Below are 21467 nucleotides of genomic sequence, written 5' to 3'. Positions count from 1 at the left end.
ATACATACATACATACATACATACATACATACATACATACATACATACATACATACATACATACAATGACTTAATGTGGATGAGATAAAGGCATTTAGTTCTCACTTTCTATAAGGGTTTATAAATTGGTTTTCATCAAATTAAAAAATCTGCACATTGATGAGTCTTTGGAGGCAACAGTGAATTACTGGAATTAATGTCAAAAGGGGAATCAAGTCCTGTCCTCACTTCCAATTGGCTTAAATACAAAGTTTTGGTCAGAACAACATGAAACAATGACACAACCAAAGACAATACATTACACACACACAATTCTGAGTAAGTCACTGATTGATCTATATGCTTAAATAAGTTGATTAATTGTGAAGAATGACTCATGTCCACCTTCAGTTACCAGAACAGTTTTGTCTTGGACCATTATTCAAAAAACCAGGCAGAAGGGAACCTCACCTTTCCTTGTTATCTTTTTTTTATGACGATAAGAACGAAAACATTTGAATTGAAATGTATTACATCAGATTGACAGTAATTAATTGTAATTATAATACAGTTTTGTAACAATTGTAACTTTACACAAAGCCTTGTTCGTGCCACAAGAGGGAGATGTATCCTAAGCTACTGTCTGTTCTCAACCTTCCTTTAGACTAAGAAGCAGACCTATGGTACTTGTGCTGCGTGAAGTCAGTTGATCAGTACTTTTCTTTTTAAAGGACTTTCTAAAGCTGAGACAAAAGATGATCAATATACCTATTCCATGAAGCAATTACTGATATGATACTGATCATGACCTGGAGCTGGTTGGAAATATGTGACCATGATCTGATGTTGAATTACACTTTTTGGAACGTCCTTTTGGAACTAAAGACATGTAAAAGGCACAACAACCAATCTGTATGTATGTATAAAGATGAATTGTTAAAAATGTATAAACTTCTATAGAGAGAGCAAATGCCAGTAGATTGGCAGATAAGTGTAGGTATCCAAAAACCGCTCTGTGGATCCTAGGAGCACCTGAACAAGACTGCTGAAACATGTAGGTGCTAAGTCCATTTATGAAATGCTTTTAAATTTTTGCCAAACTGTTGCTTGGTATTTTTTGGCTAAAGCGTATTGATCACAAAGCAAAGTACAAGTCTAAACTCCCTTTTTTTTCTTGGTCTCATGCTTTTAAGACATATTATTGTCAGCAATCAAACAGACATAACTGCCTGCGTGGTAATAGCTGATACCCACATTCTTCAGACAGGAGAAAGAATTTCTACAAGTACATTGCCCCGTCATTCTCCCTGCACGGGTATTGCCACATCAGTCGTACATTACGAAGTGCAGATCATACCCTTTAGCACCTTCCTCTTTGCTATTGACCAGTTCTTTAATTAAAGCATTAGGATAGGCAGGATGAGATCAGCCTGAAGGCTGCTGGGAGTGTGTGCTCTCCCCCATGGGAGACATCCCCTCCCTCTGCAGCCTGATTTACAGCACCCACAGGCCCCCGGCACTTAACAATGGACCTCCTTAAGTGAGGTAGATGGGGAGGAGATCGGAGAGGGGGAGATAACCCTCCATCTTCATACACAAAGTGCTGAAATCATCTAGCTTCGAAATCATCTCTGTGAGACAGACTGATCATGGAGTCAGTCCAGAGGTAAGGTGTAGGAGTGCTGCCTTGTACACTCTATCAGGGAGGAAAGCCCTCTTTAAGACTGATAGCCAACTCTCTACATGCTCACCTTTCCTGTCAGAGGAATAAAAAAAATAGGTCCTCCAAACAGAAATTTCCCCAACAACTGGTAAATCTCAACTGACTGTGCATACTGTGGCTCTGTCAACACATGGGTGATTCAGAGGTTTACAAAAACAAGCGCTCAGCAGCAGAAACGTTCTGTCCCCTACAAATGTTTGGATGCCCCCTGATCAAATACATCACAGGCTCACAGCGGATGATTGAAACCCTCCCAACAATAGCTCCTGCTATCTTCCTCTCCCAGAGGTGTGGGAGAGCCTTTTCATCTCAGGCTTTGATTAATAAAGGAATAGCTGTTTGGTTGAAAGCAGCAATCTGCGACCCCCAAAACCATCAATCATGCCTGTGACAGCCCACCTCACTGTGTTAATTAGCGGTGATATTTAAGCTGTCTGAGGTGTTCCATGGCCGTCTGCGTGGTGGTGCTGCTCATCATTAAAATTTCAATTTCTCTGTCCGGGTTACTCCCATTTTCCTGGACACCTCAGTGAACACGTCCCCAGACATACACTCAGAAGCAGGGATTGAGTGTTCACTGAGCTCCAAATGAAAAACTGTGCAGACTACAGAGGAAATCTAAAATTAAATGAACCAACTGTGACCCTGTTGGTGCACTCTATCTTTTTACGTGCATTTTAATGTTAAGCCAATTGTGTCGGCACAGATGTAAAAACATCAATTTGACTTATCACACTTGCTCAATAATTATTAAAAATTGTGTGTAAGAATTAACCATAAATCTAAAGTTCCTGTCAAACCATGAGCACAGAAAGTATGAATGCATTACTTATTAATGATTACCAAATATTGTAATATTCTCTAATACTGGGGGCTATTATTCAGATATAAATTATACATGTAGCTGAAGCCTGGCCCAAGTTATAACCAAAAGGCATCATGCACCACTCTGAGAACTTAAGTGGTGAAAAATTAAAGAATAACAATGATAGCAGTGGAGGGCGTCTTCGCAAATGGCAGACATTTTACACCAATCTGAAATGATCAGTACAAAATGGGCACAAAATTTGGTGTATAGCCTACATATTGTATGCAGGGTGTCATGGTATCACTGTTGCTGTTATCAAAATGTAGTTAACATGTGGAAGTTACAAAGGGGACATCTGCCAGCCACCTGATTTACAAAATGTCTCGGAAAGTTCTGTCATGTCATGCGTCAAATCGTCCCACATTCAGACGTCTGCCACTACTTTCCTAATTAGTGCAATTCAACAAGATGAATTAGTCTCTGTATGCCATTCCCAGTATTCAAAATATAACACAGAAGAGTAAAGAAGTGAAAGCCATCACCCATCTGATTGGTTACAAGGGAAAAGTGAATTTTGAATTTGACCTACTTTTGGAGATGAAGATGAATCTCCAGGGAAGTCAGAACTTGCAACCTAAAATAAACTTTTTGCAATTTGGCTAAATCACATACGCATACAAAGTGAAGTGTGAAAAATTTTAGAGAGAATAAGAGAAACTGAATCACTGGAATGAAGAAACAGGTTAGGAAACTTTTTGAACATGTAACTAGTGTATTTTGACATGTAACATTAGCAGAAGCTCAGGTGTTAATAATTAAATCAGTGATCCAGGCTGATTCAAATGATTCAAGCTGCTTCAGTTTTTAGGGTCCAGGTTTTGTGCATGTTGACTTACCGTTACACCGTCAAAACTTCACTTGAATAGAACTGAGCCATTGTTAATGTTATTAGCAATGTTATTGCTTTACTACTGTGACAGGTTAAAATGTCTGCTGTGAAAAAGGTCTTAGTTGGTATTACACAACTTAGGTTTGAGTTTCCAATCACCACAAGACCGCCGAGACTAAGTGTAGTGAGGTCACTGAGTTTAGTGGGACAGCGTAACTTCATCAAGGGGCATCAGGGGCACATTGAACCATCTCACTTCAGTCATTGAATCATCTGCTGCGACGAGAACAATGTTGTTGTTGCTATGTTTGTATGAAGGCATCCTGCATTGAGTTCCATACCTTTGCTAAGTGTTTGCAGTATGCAGATGTATTGCCAAAGAACAAGCTGTGCAGGTCCTTGCTGCAGAGATTTATTTGGCCAAACAGTCATCCACATTCCCTTTGACAGGACGGACACCCCGGCGCCCTGTTGAGTCTGTAAAAATCACTTTCCAACTGAAGTGCGTTTAGCCTCGACAGATACATTAGCATGCCTTGGCCTTACGCCACCCTATTAATCTACATCTCGTTGGGACTGGGACACTTTTGTAGGGAACAGCCAATCAGCCACGAGGTGGTTCCCTGAGTGTGAGCGCCAGCTTCAACGGGTTGCCTTCCTCTAATCTTGCAGAGCACTCTTACATCTTATAGTCTCCTCAAAGCGGAAATATAGCAACTCCATGAGGACTTTCTCATCATTTGTGGTAGGCGAGGAAACAATGCTGTTAAAGTTTTACGTACATGCAGTATCTTAGGATGATTCATTATCATCAACTGCAGGCCTTATACAGGCCTTGTAACTGACACCACATGGTTGTTATTGCAAACAAATCTACAGCTGAACTGAATCTGTGGCTTTATTTGCTGTTTCCCCTGACCACATAAAGATAGTGAATGATCAGACAAATGTTTATAATCAGCTGGTGAATGGATTCTAACATCTGTGTCTTCTTTGTGGGATTGTTTGAACAGACTCAGGTGTAGGTGATTTACTGAAACAGAAGCTGGTTTCTAGTCACTTTTAATAATATATAGTAGAGATTAAGCCATTTTTGAAATCAATATTCAGAATCATAATATGATGAGTCACAACATTTTGGGCTTGAGAGGTGTTGGATGCTCACTGCACTGTGGGAAGTTATTTGCTGTATACAGAAAGCCACCATCTCTATAAATAAGTTCTATTGGATAGAAACAAAAATAGGGAGACATTAAAACGAAACCATCAATTTACTCTCTAGAATGAGTTAATCAGATCATTTTTCAGCTTTTTCCATGACCTCAGAACAGCAGGAACAGATTTGACTGCTAACAAACAAAAAGAGCCGTATTTGCAGTATATATATTGAAGAATATTCATACTTCAAAGAGCAGAAAAGCAAAAACACAAGCACACAAACAGAGCGCTGTGTGCATAGAAAAGGCCTCATTGAAACAGTTAACCCTATACAGGTATTTCTGTCTCAACCTCTTCTAACACACCGCCAAACTATCCATCACTCCTCCGAGTTCACAGGGATCATGTCTCTTTAAGATGTAAAAGCTGTAATATTTCTCTTACAGGGCACATTGTCAGAGGGCATGCTGTGCAACCCCAAGTTATCAAGTTCACCAGAAGGTCTCTGAAAAAATTATGCAATCCCTCTTGACAAGGCAAGTCCAGGGCTTTCCTCTCTCTCTCTTTATTTTCTGACAGTTTTTCCACTCTGGCAGATGACCTCATGTGTGACGTGAAAGAGTAAAGAGAGGGATTTGATATCCAAGGGAAACAGTGCACGAATTCGCCAGGGGTTGATAGACAGGGCAGGGGCAGCCATGCTATTTACCCTTAGATATTTCCATGGGTCAAGGCTGTTACGGGGCCACATTCTCGCTCTTCTTGATCTTGTCAGGATAGACTGTCAGGCTGATGAAGAGATAGGCTGCAGATAGATGATAGCGTTGCACGAACACTGGGGCTACAGTGAGCAGATACTGTGGTCAGACACCAAAGTGACTTTGGCAGTTTGCTGCTGTTGATCAGCTATGCTATATAGTGATTTACTCAGTCATTGAGGATCGTCTGACCCCCAAAGACAAACAAAAGACCTGCTGATCATGAGAAATGTGGAATGAGAGGAGAGAGATGATGGCTTAGACAAATGTGCATTTAGGTATAAAAACCATAAATGTTACATGTGACTGAATGCATGCATATGTGCACAGTTGGACTGCTTTGTCTGATATTATCTGAATATTTTGTGAACTATCCCAAACATTTTGGATAGAAGCCAAGCATTTTATCCTATCACCCATTTCTATGTGCTCACAAGAAGGTCTCTTCTCCTCTCATGACGTTAGGACTATTATACTCCAGCGCCACCTCCCTTCAGGGATAAGATTTTACGACTGCAACCTGACACCGTTTCTGTGTCCTATAAGCGACAGAGCTGTAACTCACTTCAAAGGCAGGAGGCATCAAATCACAGTGCGCCTATAATTTAACTTGTCAAGCTTTGGCCAATGAGAAGGCAGCATTAAATCTCAGCTGTCACGCTGGCGGCCAATGGAAAGACGATGGCAGTAAATCTGTCAGGGCCAAGTCTGTTAAGGGTGTTGTGGTGTGGTTGGGGAATCCACGGGGAGGGAGGGGAGAAAGTGAGAAAGAGTGGATGACAGAGGGGAGGAGGGCGCAAACTGAGGGTTCAGAGGTATGCCACAGAAAATGCTTTTCTTTACATTCTTTGGTTATGCTACAAAAATGCACGCTTGTATACTGTAGAAAATAGTAAAGGGCATGTGAGGGAATCTTTTCATAAAAAACAAGACTAAACAAGGCCAGAAAAAAAGCAGAAACAGGCTGTATGTTTCCCTGGTGGATGCAGTGGGAGTTGAATAACATGAGGAGAAACAGTCATAAAGCTTTACGGCCAGCATTGCTGTGTCTGATGTTGACTGTCTACAGGGACAATGACTGATGGCCCTTCTTTAGTGCTCTTTTGCATCATTGCTAGCCCAAAACTTAGCGTTGTCTGTTTGATAACAGCAGTAACCCAGTAACCTCTGACTGTCATGACACGGCAGCAGCAGCAGCAGCAGCGGCAGGCGCCCAGGTACACACAGCCCTCATTACAGTCTGTCCGTGAGGGTCTGGAGGAGGGAAAGCCCTGGGTTCAGTCGAGCCCATCCACTAACCAGATGTGCCCCAGTTGTGCAGCTTCAGAGGATGATGAATTTGCCCCTGCGGCACAACAAAACCAGTACAGCTAGTCTTGAGGATTTTGTTTTGCCACTTAACCACAAAGAAAACACAACATGGCTCAGTTCAATCTAAGCAGTGCCAACTCCTGAACAGAGTATTTTCACATACAGCGTGCAACAACTATCACATGGGCATGTTTTTGGTGAAGAGTAATGGGCTGCACTGGCACAAAGGAACTGTGGGGAAAACTGCAGAGGGAAAACACATCAGGTAGAATATTTCCTCGATTAACAATGCCCTTGGTGGAGCACTTTGATTATCCTATCAAAGTTGAACATTTTCATGTAATAAATCTTACAGGTATCATAAAATAACTGGTCTTGCAAAGGCAACGCTCTTCTAACCCAAAGAAAACAGCTTTCCTTTAACAAAGCCCACAATTTTTTCACCAACCTGTAACGACGTCCAATAAACCAGCCACATTTGTGGTGACATTTTTATCTTACATCAACAAAAAAATTAAACATTAGCATCAGAATTTACAGTCATCTCATGTCATTACTATGAATACATTTTTTTTCCCCTTCAGAAAGATAAACAGCATGTTGAATTATGGCAAAGGCAGGCAAGAGTGCAGTGGTGAAGGTGTTGTTTTTGGCTGGCTTTTTCCTGGAGTGGCCATGATTCTCTGTTCAATGGGAATCCATAAACAGACCCAGAGAGGGCAACTGGGGCCATAAACCACGTCAGGCTGTCGAGATGCTGCAGAGGCAGAGCGAGCAGGCCTGGGCGCATACCTCCTCCTCTCCGGCTGCACACATGTACACAAACACACATGACCACATGCGCTTTGAGTAGCCTTTAATGACCTATTTGAAAAAGCTGTCTATGCAATTATTCTGTAGATTTGATATCGGTTTAGTTTATTTTTAAAACTCAGTGACTACAGCTCATTAATAAACAATGAAAGAGCTGATTTCCCTCCAGTACAGAAATGTGTATTAATGTCTTTGTTTAGATGTTAGAATTATCTACTGGATGGAAATGTGAAAGCAGTGGGGGCAAAATAGCGTTGTTAATTTTAATACAGTGGGTCATTAAATATCATGTGGGTCTTGCCCTTTGTCCTGCTCAGACAATATAACGGCACTTCCTTTAATATGTTTACTGTATTGGCTCCAACATACTGTCATTGTTTTCCCCAGTGTTTTCTCTTTAGCAGTGGATGGCTGCTCAGGCCCATTGACTATGACATAAAGACTCTGTAAGCTTACAGATGATGATAATTTATTGACTCTAATTCACACAGTCCACTCACTCACTCACACACACACACACATACACACGCATACACACGCATACACACAAGTGCATGCATCGATCAATTACAAGGCTCTAGCCCACACGTCTCTGACAATTTTACTGCATGTTATGTACAGCATGTCAAAACATGGCGCTTCAAACTGTTATACTCATTCTTGTATAATTAATATAAATTACCTCGGTGGATTTTTATGGTGGTGCAACTGTAATTAGTGGATGAAAACGAGTCACTGAGCTCCCAATGGTGCTGTAGGGCATCTAGATTAAAAGTGAGGTTCTGGACAGGCACCTTGGGTGGGATCTGTTTTAACCCCATCTCTTCCCTGCCGTGCCCTCGCCAGGATCTCATCTAATCACATTTACTGCTGCTTCCTTCTGCTAACCTCGTCCTCTTTAACCTTCATGTTACACTCTCCCTCTCATTGAAAGCACGCACAGAGACAGAGACTGTCCTCATTATACCAGCAAACTGGTGCGATAACAGTAAACTGGTGCAATAATGGAGTCCATTTATAATGATTAGCTTTTCCTTCTTACTGCTCTTTCTCCAGTAAAACACTTAGCTAGTAGCAGCAACATAGCTTCCATTCATGCTATCTCTGCAGCCATAAAGAGCCACAGATTAAAGGGCTGAATCAAACTGGAGCAAAGCCAAGACAATAGGTCCACAGGTCAGAGCCAATAACAGTTTCATTGACTATACTCCTTTCTGTGAAAACATCAAGCCACATGTGTGCATCCAGGCGCAATCACACACACACACATGCTGTTGGCTTGATATGTATCAACTGTTGTCTGCCAACAGTTAACTGTGACTGACAAACAACATGCAGGAAACATTGTTCTCATTATTGCCCGTCCAATAATGGATTTTGTTTTTTGGCCGATACTACATTTTTTAACATAAACAATCTTGAACGGATCCCTTAGATGTGATTTTTCTTTTTAGAATTGTGACCTAACATATTAGGTAGGACATTTTACAGTGTAAAAATAAACTTTGCTCTCTGGTGGACAAACTATGTCATGGGTACTCTGTTGTTTCTCAATTACTTTAAACATAGTGTAGCATATCTATACTGCAATTTCTTATCCCTCATCAACCAACATACAACATACACCAATATCAATGTGTCGGCATATTGATACATAAGACTTGTCAATTTATTGGTCTAGCTCTATTTTCAGTTTTCAGGCAGTTATACATTATATTATGTTATACATATTGTTTCCAAAGTTTCCAATTAAGCTGAATGACTGAAACCAATACAGTTCTGTGGTCCAGTAATACTCAGTGTACACAATCTTCATTCAATTGTAATATTTTAGATTTTTTTTTTTTTTTTAACCTCACAGTATGATGACTGCATACATCCACACATCTAGGGCAATTTTCCATTGAAACCAGTGATAACTAAACAGCTAAACTAAACTTTTTTGTGCTGATTTGTACCCTCCATGTTTGTGACAGAAGTAGCTCCATTTAAAGATATATCATTTCACGGACTTTCCAGAGGGCAAATGATGAGTGAAATGCTAAAATGTACTTTCTGCATTCCGACATAACTACTAATTTGTGCGATCTTCTCTACCAACTGCTCCAGGCCATAGAAATCTCTACATGAACAGTACTGCCTCTCTTCATCTGCTTCTTACTTTGATGTCCACACCAAATGGCTAGGTAGTTAAGAGAAAGACACTTTAAAAAAAATAAAAAGGGCAAACTTATCATATATGCTAAGTAATGCAAAGGACATAAACAGTAACTAAATGGTTTTTGACTCTGGCCAACATAAATGTCGCAACATGCCAAGTACAGTAGCTCCACAGATGAGGAGTCTGATTGTAAGGACAAGTAAGGAGACCTGATCTGTAACATGACCTGCCACATAATGTGTTTCAAATTAGGCATGGTGGGATCCGTTTGTTGTGCAACAAACACAAATCTCTGCAAGAAAAAAATCTTTGAGTGACCAGCATTAAAACATATTGGGATACCCAGTTAGAAGAATGCAGATAGATCATTTCCTCTCCTGTTATATGCACCAGCTACCAGCATGATGAAGTGCCTATTCGCACATCCATTTCCCTCTGAATTGTATCCTTCATTTGCATTAAAATTAGTATATTAGGCTAGCATGTGAAGGTGGGGGAGCATACATGAAAGCACACAATTCATGATGCACAGTGGCTAACTACAGAATGGAAATGAATCAAGTATGACTCCATAAAACTTCTCTTTATGTCACAGCACTGTGCGAGCCACTGATCATAGCTGCACGAATGAGTCTCCTCCCCTCCCTACCCTCATGTGTTGAGTATTTGTGTACCTCAGCCTCGCACTTTGATGCACACACCAGAAGATGGAGCCCTTGCTCTTGTGTCTCCAGCTCTTGCTGAGGTCTTGAAGGACAAAGAGCACACAGCTTGCCAGCTCTGAAATGAGGAATCACCATCTCTTTAAAGCCTGCTAAATTTGCATATAATAACTCACGGCAAGTCATGTTAACACCATGAAAGCTAGTCTACAGTTCACTATTACGCTATGCATGATATTCATAAAACAATCACAAATAAATCAATGTTTGTTAAGTGTACATCACACAGAGCATCTAGTGTTAGATAATACCACAGCTGTTCACATACGAGTTTCAACAAACATTTATTAAAAGTGTCTGATGATGCAGATGCCCTGGACAAAATAAATGCAAAACATTCCTCTGCAATCAGCAGTATGATTACAGTACTAATTGTACATTTTAGAATTACAATTATCGTGTAAATTGAATGAGTTATAGTTACACAATATTTTGTACAGTCATTTGGAGGAGAAGGTGGGATGCTGTCAAACGGACAACATTCTTGTTCTAAGAGACACATGGAATGTTGTCACATGCTATAACGAGGTTTATCAGTGTTTTATAGAGATATGCTCGTTTCATAAACATATAGGGTCTGTAATGAAGAAACAAACAAATATAACAGGCCAGTCCTAGTATGGAATGTACACCATCTTATCTCCTGTGGATTATGTCATACAAGGAAAAAAGGATAAAGACATGAAAAACAAAATTTTGTCAAGCAGTAGTCCTGGGAGTGTGACTGGATCAGCCAGTAGTACTCCTCACAGCTTTGATTGAAGGAGTGGAAATCATAGAAAGGAGTATGTGGATCAGTGCCATGAAGACTGGGCTGTACAGCGGCTCACTGGTAGACTGGTACAAGGTTGACTCTATCGTAGAAGCGACCACTTGATCTGTTCTTTGGCAGACTGAAGAACCTGTAGAGGAAAGCTAGTTTTAACCAACAAGTGATGTCCATGAAGATAAATATGCAAGAACTAATTAATCATCTTAATTCATTGAATGAAAGTTGAATCATAACCATAAAGCATGGAGATTGGGGTTAGCCATTAATCACAGCCAGAGGCGAGATGGCGGTAGCCAGTCTCAGGCCTTTTAAATGACAACATTAATCAAGAGGAGCTCACACACAGGCAGACACATGTAAGAACTAAAAGACAGGAACCACTGTTGGCTACTTACCACCTTACCAGTGAATAATTAGTAATCATGTACACTGCCATACACACAAGACAATGCAGCATATGACAACGAAGAGGTGAGTGATAAAGTGTGGAGGGAGTGAAGGAGAATGATGCCATAAATCTGCCCTTGTATTCATAGATTCTGAAGTAATGAGTTTTAACAGTCAATAAACTAATGGAGCTTTTAAACTTTACTGCAGAGAGAAGAGAAAGGCAAGGATGTTTTTCTCACCTGGGTGACGGTCTGCTCGGTCAAAGGCACATCATCCCCCTACAAGAGCAATTATGTTACGTTAGCGGTTGAGATTAGATTAAACTCTATCGAATATTTCTGAGAGGAGAGAAGCTTACTCTGAGAGCCACACGGTGCACAACTTGTTGCGGGTCACTCTCTAGGATCACCCTGCAGGAGGCAGCAAAGAGACAAAGATTGGTAATGCTCCAGTCATTTAAACGAGAGGACTTAGCATCACAAGATTGAAGCTGCTCAGTTTGTACTCACCCTCCATCTACAATTTCATCCACAGCAAGGAAGAGTCCCTCCATATTCTCCAACAAAGCTCTCCTCTCAACATTTTTTCTGCAGTGAGAAAAAAAAAACATGACACGCTTTTTAGTCCTCAGAAAAAGGTTTTGCAGAATAAACAACACTTGTTAAAACTGTTGAAACGTACCTCAACATCTGACTGAGCGAATCAAAGAGGCAATTTAGAACTGCCATGAGCATAAGCTGTTGAAAATAAAAGATTATATTAGAAAGTGCTCATGTCTAATGAGTCCAAAGTGTTTTTACATCATCTTGAGAAAAATAAAACACTAAAGAAATGACGTGTGGAATCACTTTTTATGTGGTTCTCAATTCTTCTATAGACCTTAAGGCACACAATCTTCCAGTTAATATTCACAACAAACTTAGTCCAGCTGTATGTAAAAGTGTGGGCTCCCCTTGCAGACATCTTTTTGTGATTTTTTAATTGAAAGAGAGTCTCTCTAGGATATGAAAAAACATTTTCAGCAAACATCAATGTATAGTGACTTTATGTCATAAATTGACCAAAACACACAACTGTAGCATGGACAAAAGTTTGGGCAACCTACATAGTCATTACTTAGCAACATCCCCTCTGGCAGATATCACTGCTTGCAAATGCTTTTTGTAGCTAGCAAAAAGTCTTTTGATTCTTTCATTTGGGATTTTCTTCGATTCTTCCTTGCAAAATGTTTCTAGTTACTTTTGATGTTGGATTTTCTGATGAGGATACAGATTAGGTTTATCTTCTAATGACTCCTCCATAAGGGTCTTGTTTGTGCACAGTGAAACAGTGCACCACCACTCCTGAGTCAGCTAAATCTACCTGCATGCTTTTTGCAGTCAAATGGGGGTTCTGATTTGCACTTCAGACCAGCATGCGAGCAGTTTTCTCCAAAAGCTTTCTTGGTCCCCCAGATCTCATCTTGACCTCCACGGTTCCCCTAAACTGCCATCACTTAATTACATTTTGCACTGCGGAAACTGCAAGCTGACAACCCTTTCCTGTCTTTTAGTACCCTTCCCCAGCATTGTGGGTATCAATAACTTCCATTTTCAGAGTCTTACACAGCTGCTTACGGGAACACATGGTTGCCAAGTTTTAACACAAGGTTTGAAGAGTCACAGTATTAGTATAGCTTTGAAATTGGCACCAACTGACATTTCCTAAGAAAGTGCTTACGCCTCAAGCCTAACAAGCTGATTAAGGTCTGAGACCTTGTAAAAAGATTCTGAGACTTCCTAACTTCTGAGACTTCTGCTAGAACTTTCGCAAATACCACAATGATGACGTTTACATGCAAAAAATATCCCGGTTTTTGCCCTTATTCCAATAACTATAAACAATATTCATATTAAGCTGTTTATATGGCTAATGAAAATAAACATCCCACTAATATTCCTGTTTACACAGCCCTGCATAATTCATTTACTATGTCAAACTATGGTAAAATGGGGTGAAACTGAAGCGGTGGCAGACTCATCCAATCGTGTGAACAAAGCTTCCCTCTTTCATTCATTTAACCACCTCCTTGAAAAAGGTTGGTGTTGCAATATTTGCACATATCCAAAATCTGTTGATATCCAAGTCTTTCAAAAACGTTTAAAAGTAGGTGCGCTTCTCCTTCTGACCAGAAATGTGGGCTTTTCTTTGGAGCATCTCTACCCCAACCTTGCAAGCTGTTGGGTAGTTTTGCTTACAACTCACAAAGCAGACCACAAACAGGCAAGAGGCCATGTTTCGCAAACTGTGGTAAAAATCCCAATTGAGACGTATATTCCAAATGCGGTGTATACAAGTCCAAAGAATGCTTCTAAAACCCGAATAATATCAGCAGATCCCACATTACTTAAAAACAAAATATGGCCTTAATCAGAATATCCAAAAAAAATACGCTGTTCACAAGACCCATATCAAATTCAAAATGTTGGATTATTAGTGTGCATTCAAACTTAATCAATTACATTTTATTCATTTGGGGTATTTTTTATTCAATTTATGACATAAAAAGTAACTATGCATTAATATCCGCTGAAAATATTGTTTTTCATGACAAATGAAAAACAATATTTTGTGTTAAATTTGTCAAGGGGTGCCCAAACTTTTGCAAATAACTATGCGTGCTCTTAACTATTTACAGTTTGTAAATAATGGCCATAAAGAAAAAGACAAATAACAATCCATTTTATATGAGATTAACTTATTTATTACAAAATTACAATTCAACTGTTAAAAATGATTTTCTTTTTGATCTGAACATAAATCTGTTCTCGTTCTGTCTACATAAATGTTATCCTGAATTGCAAAAACACTGATAACATGTTGAAATACTGGGGCTTTAGAATATTGTATTACACTTAGGATGATAGCCATGATAATATACAGGATGTGATTAGGAGCGATTTTGGTAGATTTATCTTTGTGCGACTTTGCTCATTGTGTCATGGTTGAGCGACAACTGATTGATGAATAAAGAAAATTAATTAAGCTTACCTCATTTTCATGTGAACTTCCAATCACATAAAAGAAGAGGTCTATGTTGCTCTTGTAAACAACAGTGAGGCCCTCGAGTAACGCTATCTCACCTAAGAGCACACAGAAAACAACAACGTGTGTAAGACATGTACAGAGGGGAAAAAGTGGCTGCATTTATAAGGTAATAATGTCGTGTCTTACTGTCCGTCCTGTGTGTTTTGTTGAATATGTTCTTCTCAAATGCTTTCTGCTCCTTCACTGTTGGGTATGTATCATCATAATACTGTAGATAAATTTAAAAAACATTATATTGACATGTAAATGTATAATCCACAGCATACTTTAGCTAGGTTTATTTTTCATTAAAAAGATTTGACTACTGATATTCTATTGTATATCTTATCAAAAAAGGACCCAAACCACCAGTGCGTTAGTCTCAATAATTCCCAACTTCTAACTTCCAACTCGCAAGCACATTAATCCTAAATGAATACATAAATCTTAAAAGAAATATTTTCTCAAAATAACATTTAGCAAATTTAACTCAAACAGGAGTGAATTATGCATTTGTTGGGGAACATTTTCAATCTGGGATTTGGTGCACTAGTGACCACCATAAGTGTAGAGCTGCAACAATTAGTTGATTAATAGATTAGTCAACTGATAGAAAACACATTGTCAAATACTACGATAATCGATAAATCATTTATTCATTTTTTTAAAGAAAAAAAGTCAAATTATCTCATGCCAGTGTCTCAAATGAATATAATATATAAAAGTGAATATTTTTCTCGTTACTTGAGTCCTGTAAAATAATAAACTAAATATCTTTGGATTGTTAACTGTTGCCCAGGACATCTCTTTGTGCTTTGGGAAATAGTGATCGACATTTTATAAATACAATGGAAAAATCAGTTAATCAAGAAAAGAATGGACATATTAATCAATAATTAAAATAATAGTTGCAGCCCTATGTGGTACTGAAGGAAAATGTGACCCAGTGCAACAGCATGGCTCGTTGATGTGTTTTTAACAAATGTTGTTCAACAATAGAAGTATAGGGCCCAGAGGAATAAAGTTATGCCAATTTTAGGCTTCAGAAAATACTTGATAATTGATTTAATTCATTGTTGGTTTTGCTCCTTTCATAGGATTTATTGCCAGTGATATTCATAACAATAATATCACCAGACTCATCCTATAATGCAAGTTTGTCCAGACCCAATAAGTTCAACTTGGAAAAGTTTACTCAATTAAGTATTTTAACTGTATAATTGTTTAACGTAATTAATACCTTGGCATAAAGCCTGTCTCCATCGTTGTCCAGAATGAGAACTGCTTTGACAGTATACAAGGATGGTTCCTGTGAAGGTAACACACGAATAATCGTCTTAATTTGACAAGTAATCGTTACATTTGAACACCGACAAACTTAAGATAATTACAACTCATCCGCGCCGATCGGTGCCTGCAGTCCAACTATCTTATAACAGCTGAAAAAATGAACTTGTGAAAACAAACTCTGACACGGTCGGCTGTGAGGACGCTACACATGACATGAAAAGGCCAAAAAGCCATCCGACCAGAGTCAACAATATGTTACAAAGGAAGACATGACACTTCCACATCACCAACAAACATGTAATGTTACAAGCGGCTAACGTTAGCCACTTAGCTACCCCGTTTACGTTAACTTGGTAGCTAAACTGCCCCATTTAAGACAGTTCCGATGAACAATTACCATTACATTATTCTGTGATGTTATAACTGACGGCTTAAACGACGCGTATGTTGTGTCCAATTATTTATGCTGAATACATTACCAGTATTGGAGAATCCATCTTCTTTCTTGTTAGCACACCAGGTAGCCGGCTAGCAGTGGCTGACGTACTACGTAACGTGCGCGAGGCTCTTTCTCATTGGCTGGTGTTGTGCGTACGGGGCAAAGACCAATTCTCTACCGGGCGTGGAGAGACGACCGAAAGTGCATATCATGAATGCTGAAGGTGTGCATTTGTATTATGTGTGTGTAAAGTACATTCATTCGTGCCAGTATCTGTAGGCTATCACGCTTGTCCCTTCAGTAGGGAGAGTTGCAGCTTGAAAGTGTCCCTCAGGTCAAGTCAAACATGTTCTCCTCCACGAACCTGTAATATTTCTATATTTTTGTCCATGGCGTGTGCCTTTTATCAACTCAAAGCTCAAAGAAGTTAATCATTTATTTAATTCCCATACGTAATTTCATAGATAACACATAGAGAGCCATTGCAGTGTAGCCTATGGTAGTTAAACCAAATGGCACATTATGAGTTCAGTAGCTTGAGGTGACAAATGTTTTTTGTAGCGTTGCATGGTAACTCATTTACAAGCCTTTTTAGCTTTCTCGTACTCATCAACATCCTTTTTCAGGATCCTCCTACATTTAACCAAGCTCAATTATCTTAGTTCCCACTTCTGGGAAGCATTTGGAAACCCAGGCTGATGGGGATTTCCCTCTATCTCAGTCCATAAATGACATCACTGTTTGGTCTTACTGTAAGATATTTTCGGGCTTGAGATTTGAATAAAATTGGAATACTTAGACTTTTTACAGGCAAATTGAGGCCAGCCATTATTTAACTTACCAGTGTATTGTAAAAAAGATACAAACTTTTTTGACGTGCATTTATAATAGCACTGTGGGCGACCATGAAATGTTGCAATACAGAACTATGTTTACACAATTCAGCCACTAAGATTTCAAAATTATCCCGACTGTAGAGGAAACTGTGCTGCCTTGAACAAGCTCCTACTTATAGGTTCACTATCACTGTCATGTCAGCTCATCTCAGAGGTATAATATATAGGCTGTTTCAAAACATTTTATGTAACCATCACAGTGATGATGATGATAACGGCAGAGATGGTGATGGGGATGGATGAAAGTTGAATGATGAATCAATGATGAATTAACACACATAAAGTGTATCGCGACTGTCAAGCTGCTGGATGGTACATGGCACTGATAGGGCGGACTACTTTAAAAATGTAACCCCGCAAATAACTTCTTTTAAATAAGTTATGTAAAAATGTATGCACCTGCACATCATAGTTGAAGACCCTTTAAAGAATGAACCTTGAATTAAGGATATATTGATTGACCTCTTTCATATTTAAAATATAGTCCCATTCAGTACATCTTGAAAGCATTACGTGGGGAAAATGTTAAAGAGACTAATAATATCTCTTATAGATCCCTTGTTCACTAAAGTTCACTAAATATTTACTACATCCTATTAATCCTATTGCTCAAGCAGATTAAAAAGTAAAAATTAATTATATAGTAACAAAGAATTGATTGAGAAGTTGAAGTAATGTGATAGTACAGTGTGCTATGCTCTCCTCAGCGTATGCCAGCAACCACAGCAGTTAGCAGTTCTCTTCCTAAGAACCAAGCGCTCCTTTTATCAGCATGAAGCAGAACTTCCGCCGACCAACATCCTCCTTTCCTCGCCTTCCCTCTCTGCCTCTGTGTAACCAACTAGCCTTGACATTCATTATTAAAAAGACGTGTGCAATCGCATGTATAGATCTACCTATGTACATGCACAGAAACATTTACAACAGCCCTAAAAGCCTGATTTCTTCATAATTACTTATTTCTGTCGTAATGCCAGATACTTAGCATTTCTGTTTTTCTACACCAGTTATATAGTGTGTGGATTAATAAATAGAGAAATGAAATGGAAACTGAAATTATCACAAAATAATCAAGAAATACAGTACTGCTATTGCAAAACATTATCTTTATCTGAGCATCTTGAGATAAGGCCTTATTGAGACATTCGACACAGTGATGCTGCATGTTCAGGTTCCTCATTTGTTGTTTTTGTGGTAGTGATGATGTGTGACCATGATGAAAGACATTCTGAGGGACAACGATGGAAAGGTTATCTCTCCTTTCCATGTCTATCTATCTACAATTATTCTGAGAAACACTGTACAGTATATGCGACACAGATACTTGTGTATCCCGCTCATTTTAAGAAGATGAAAACTGCATTAATTTGAATGTGCATCTTTGTCCACAGTATAGGATTGGGCCAATAAATGAAACAGGATACCGACTGTGCAGTGCACCTATATGACATGGTGGATCAAATTCACAAACCCAGTCCAGTTGTGTACCAGTCTGTCTGTCACTATTATGAACTACTGAACATATTGCCTTCTATTGGTAATATTTTATTAAGTGTATAATTGGAGCAATACAGAAACTTTCCTTTGGTTTTAATATTCCAGATCAAAATTGCACTTGGTATTAATCAATACGATGCTAGGACAAAAAATAATACTCTTCCATCTGACCTCCCTATTTTTTTTTTCCTTTCCCAGAAACTGACTTCAGAAATATTCCCTTTTTGATACCACAACCCAAGACACACACTCATTTTGTTTAGTAGTAAAGTGGTTTTCTCCACTCATGTCTGATACAGCTTTCTGGATGTTAAAATAAAACCAAAGATGCTACATTCCCCCTTTAATGATCAAAACATACAAAAGAGGTGCGGACACAAGAAAAAAAATAGTTTAAGCATTAATTTCAGCTTAGATTCAACACAGCCTAATATAAAATTCAGTGGTCATTAAGATAATTTAAGCCTAAGTGAGTCAACTTGGCAGTTCCCAGCCAACATTTCCGGTCTATTTTTGAAGTTGAGATGTTCGCAGCAGTGTGGTGCACAATGAGAAAAAGCTGACAGCCCTTAGAGGTTCATGCAAGCTGGAAAGAAGAGATGTCAAAGACTAATTGAAGCAAACAAACACAAATAGGGAACGTGGGCGTTGACCTGGGAACTGTGTCCAGATTCAAAACCGCTGTGGTCACAGTAATAACAGGGTGCTCTTTGGCATGCTGTGGCAGTGGTTGAGTCAGGGGCTGGGTGCTAGGAACTTGGGTTGGGAAGTCCCTTCTTTGATTCCTGGTAGACGTTCACCTTTCTTGACTCTGTCAGCCACCTACTTTTTCCATCTTAGAACAATGACAGAAAAAACATTGTGATTTATGTCTCTGTGGGATGTGATATTGTAAAAGACCATACAAAACCTTCCATGTTCTCATGCTTTCTGAATATACAGTGCCTGGCTGAAATTCTTTGTTTTTTCACCAGCCCTAAATGTTTATACATTTTTTGCAAAACCTTAAGCCTTAAAGTTATTATAATCATGTTCTGAATTACATATATTATTAGTATTTCATGCACTTATGAGCAGAATCTAGACATTAACTTTTAAAGTATGTAACCCCTTTAGACACTTCTTCTATATTATTGTTTTACATGTTTCATCACAGAAGAAGCCAGCCGCTGGTATAACTGGCAAAATAAGATGAACATGTATGTCTTTCGACTATTCAACTTATCACGTTTGTAGTAAAGAGAACTAACTAAATTTAGAAAATTTGAAGCAATTTGGGTGTATTTGTGTACAGTTTGTGGTAATTTATTACAGCTTTTTTCTGCTTATTAGTATCAACACCCAACCGTGGTTTAAAGACAAAGGCGATAGTGACATCTGTTTTCACCTTTGCATTTTCTGAGAAAAAGAAACACTATGTATTTTGAGAAGTGTGCATTTGTTGCACATTGCAGTTTTTTTTATGTGACAATGACTGTATAATAGACCAGAGATTTCTTTTATGCAATTAATTTTACAAACATTAGCTTCAGCTATATTTTCAAAGGGTTTATTTTAAATGTACATCAGCCAAAACATATGGTGTTGCCACAGAAGCTCAATTAACATCAACATCAACAGATGCTACAAAAAATGAAATAGTTAGTTCCACAATCATCATTGCCACTGTGAGACAACATTTATCACTGTACATGAAAATAAATATGTATTGCTCTATAAAACAATTAATATGCAACATCTCTACCATTAGTAACTCTGTGAAAGCTGTTACACAATAGGGTAACACGTAGCCTTTGTGAGTTCACTGTTCCCTGTTCTTCAGATCAGGGCAATGAGGGGATTTTTTGTGGAGGATTTTAATGGTCACTTGCTATGTAAGACACGCTCCCCTCCATACTCCCCCTGCTCCTCTCTCTCTCTTGGCGGGTACTCTGCCAGATAGAGGAACAATGTAGTCTTTCTTACCTGTTGCAGGGTGTACATTCCATCTCTACTAAACTTAGTTTCTATCCAGCCTCCAACCCAGCCCTGCTTGAACAGGGCCCTCACTGCAACGCCACTTCTGACACCAGGTGCTCCATATAACACTCATCATTCCTTTTGTTTGGGCGGATTTGAAAGGACACTGTTCTTGTACGGTTTGACCAGGAGAGACCAACCATGCAGCTAGTTTTCACTTACTCTTAGCTGTTTAATCTGATCAATGTATTTCTATTGTCATCACATAATTAGAGTCAAGATTGCTTGCAGGCTTTTTTTTCCTTCTTTTTTTTGGGATTTGTAAACATCAACCTACTTCAGTGTGGACTGACAGAATGACTGTGTGGTGCATGCCAGACTGTTGGTTTGTCATGTGGGCAAAAGGGAAATTTGGAGGTTGGGGTGCAAGTGTGCTATTAAGGATACAAGAGCGCAAAAAATTGTGGTGTGGGTGCTTTACAGGAAGATTGCGTTTGTCTGCACTGAGCCATCCCATTTATGTCGGTGACTGTATGTGTAGCTGAACAGAGAGAGACAGACAGAATAGGAGATAGAGGGAGAGGCCTCGTGTGTTTTACTGCTTTACAGCTGTTAAAAGTATGCAGCATCACAACATATGTCAAAAAGAGTAGAGTCTCCTTTTACTAATGTTTTTCTTCTTCTTAAAACCAGGATTGTTTCACGTCTGAAGTTTTTGGGGAGTTTTTTGTGGTTTTTTCTTCACCTCATTACCTGTTGAAGACGCAGAGAATGTTGCTCAGGTATGTTCACTCATATTTGACACACTGTCTATTGCAGTGCTACGTTGAGAGGAT

General features: G+C 39.0%; 1 protein-coding gene across 1 annotated transcript; it reads right to left on the bottom strand.

Moving 5' to 3' along the window:
* Positions 1–10589: 10589 nt before the first annotated feature.
* copz1 (COPI coat complex subunit zeta 1) lies at positions 10590–16382 on the bottom strand. The gene is made up of 9 exons (XM_062427926.1): positions 16320–16382; positions 15791–15859; positions 14698–14779; positions 14515–14606; positions 12166–12221; positions 11994–12071; positions 11843–11894; positions 11724–11762; positions 10590–11224 (listed from the first exon to the last, which is right to left on the bottom strand). The coding sequence occupies exons 1-9, from the start codon at positions 16335–16337 to the stop codon at positions 11177–11179; spliced, it is 534 nt and encodes a 177-aa protein (XP_062283910.1). The 5' UTR covers positions 16338–16382; the 3' UTR covers positions 10590–11176.
* Between the last annotated feature and the right edge of the window lie 5085 nt (positions 16383–21467).

Source organism: Scomber scombrus, chromosome 10 (genome assembly GCF_963691925.1).
Source record: "Scomber scombrus chromosome 10, fScoSco1.1, whole genome shotgun sequence".
Taxonomy (NCBI): domain Eukaryota; kingdom Metazoa; phylum Chordata; class Actinopteri; order Scombriformes; family Scombridae; genus Scomber; species Scomber scombrus.
The sequence above is the reverse complement of the archived record's forward strand: the minus strand, read 5'-3'. Positions and strand labels throughout refer to the sequence as shown.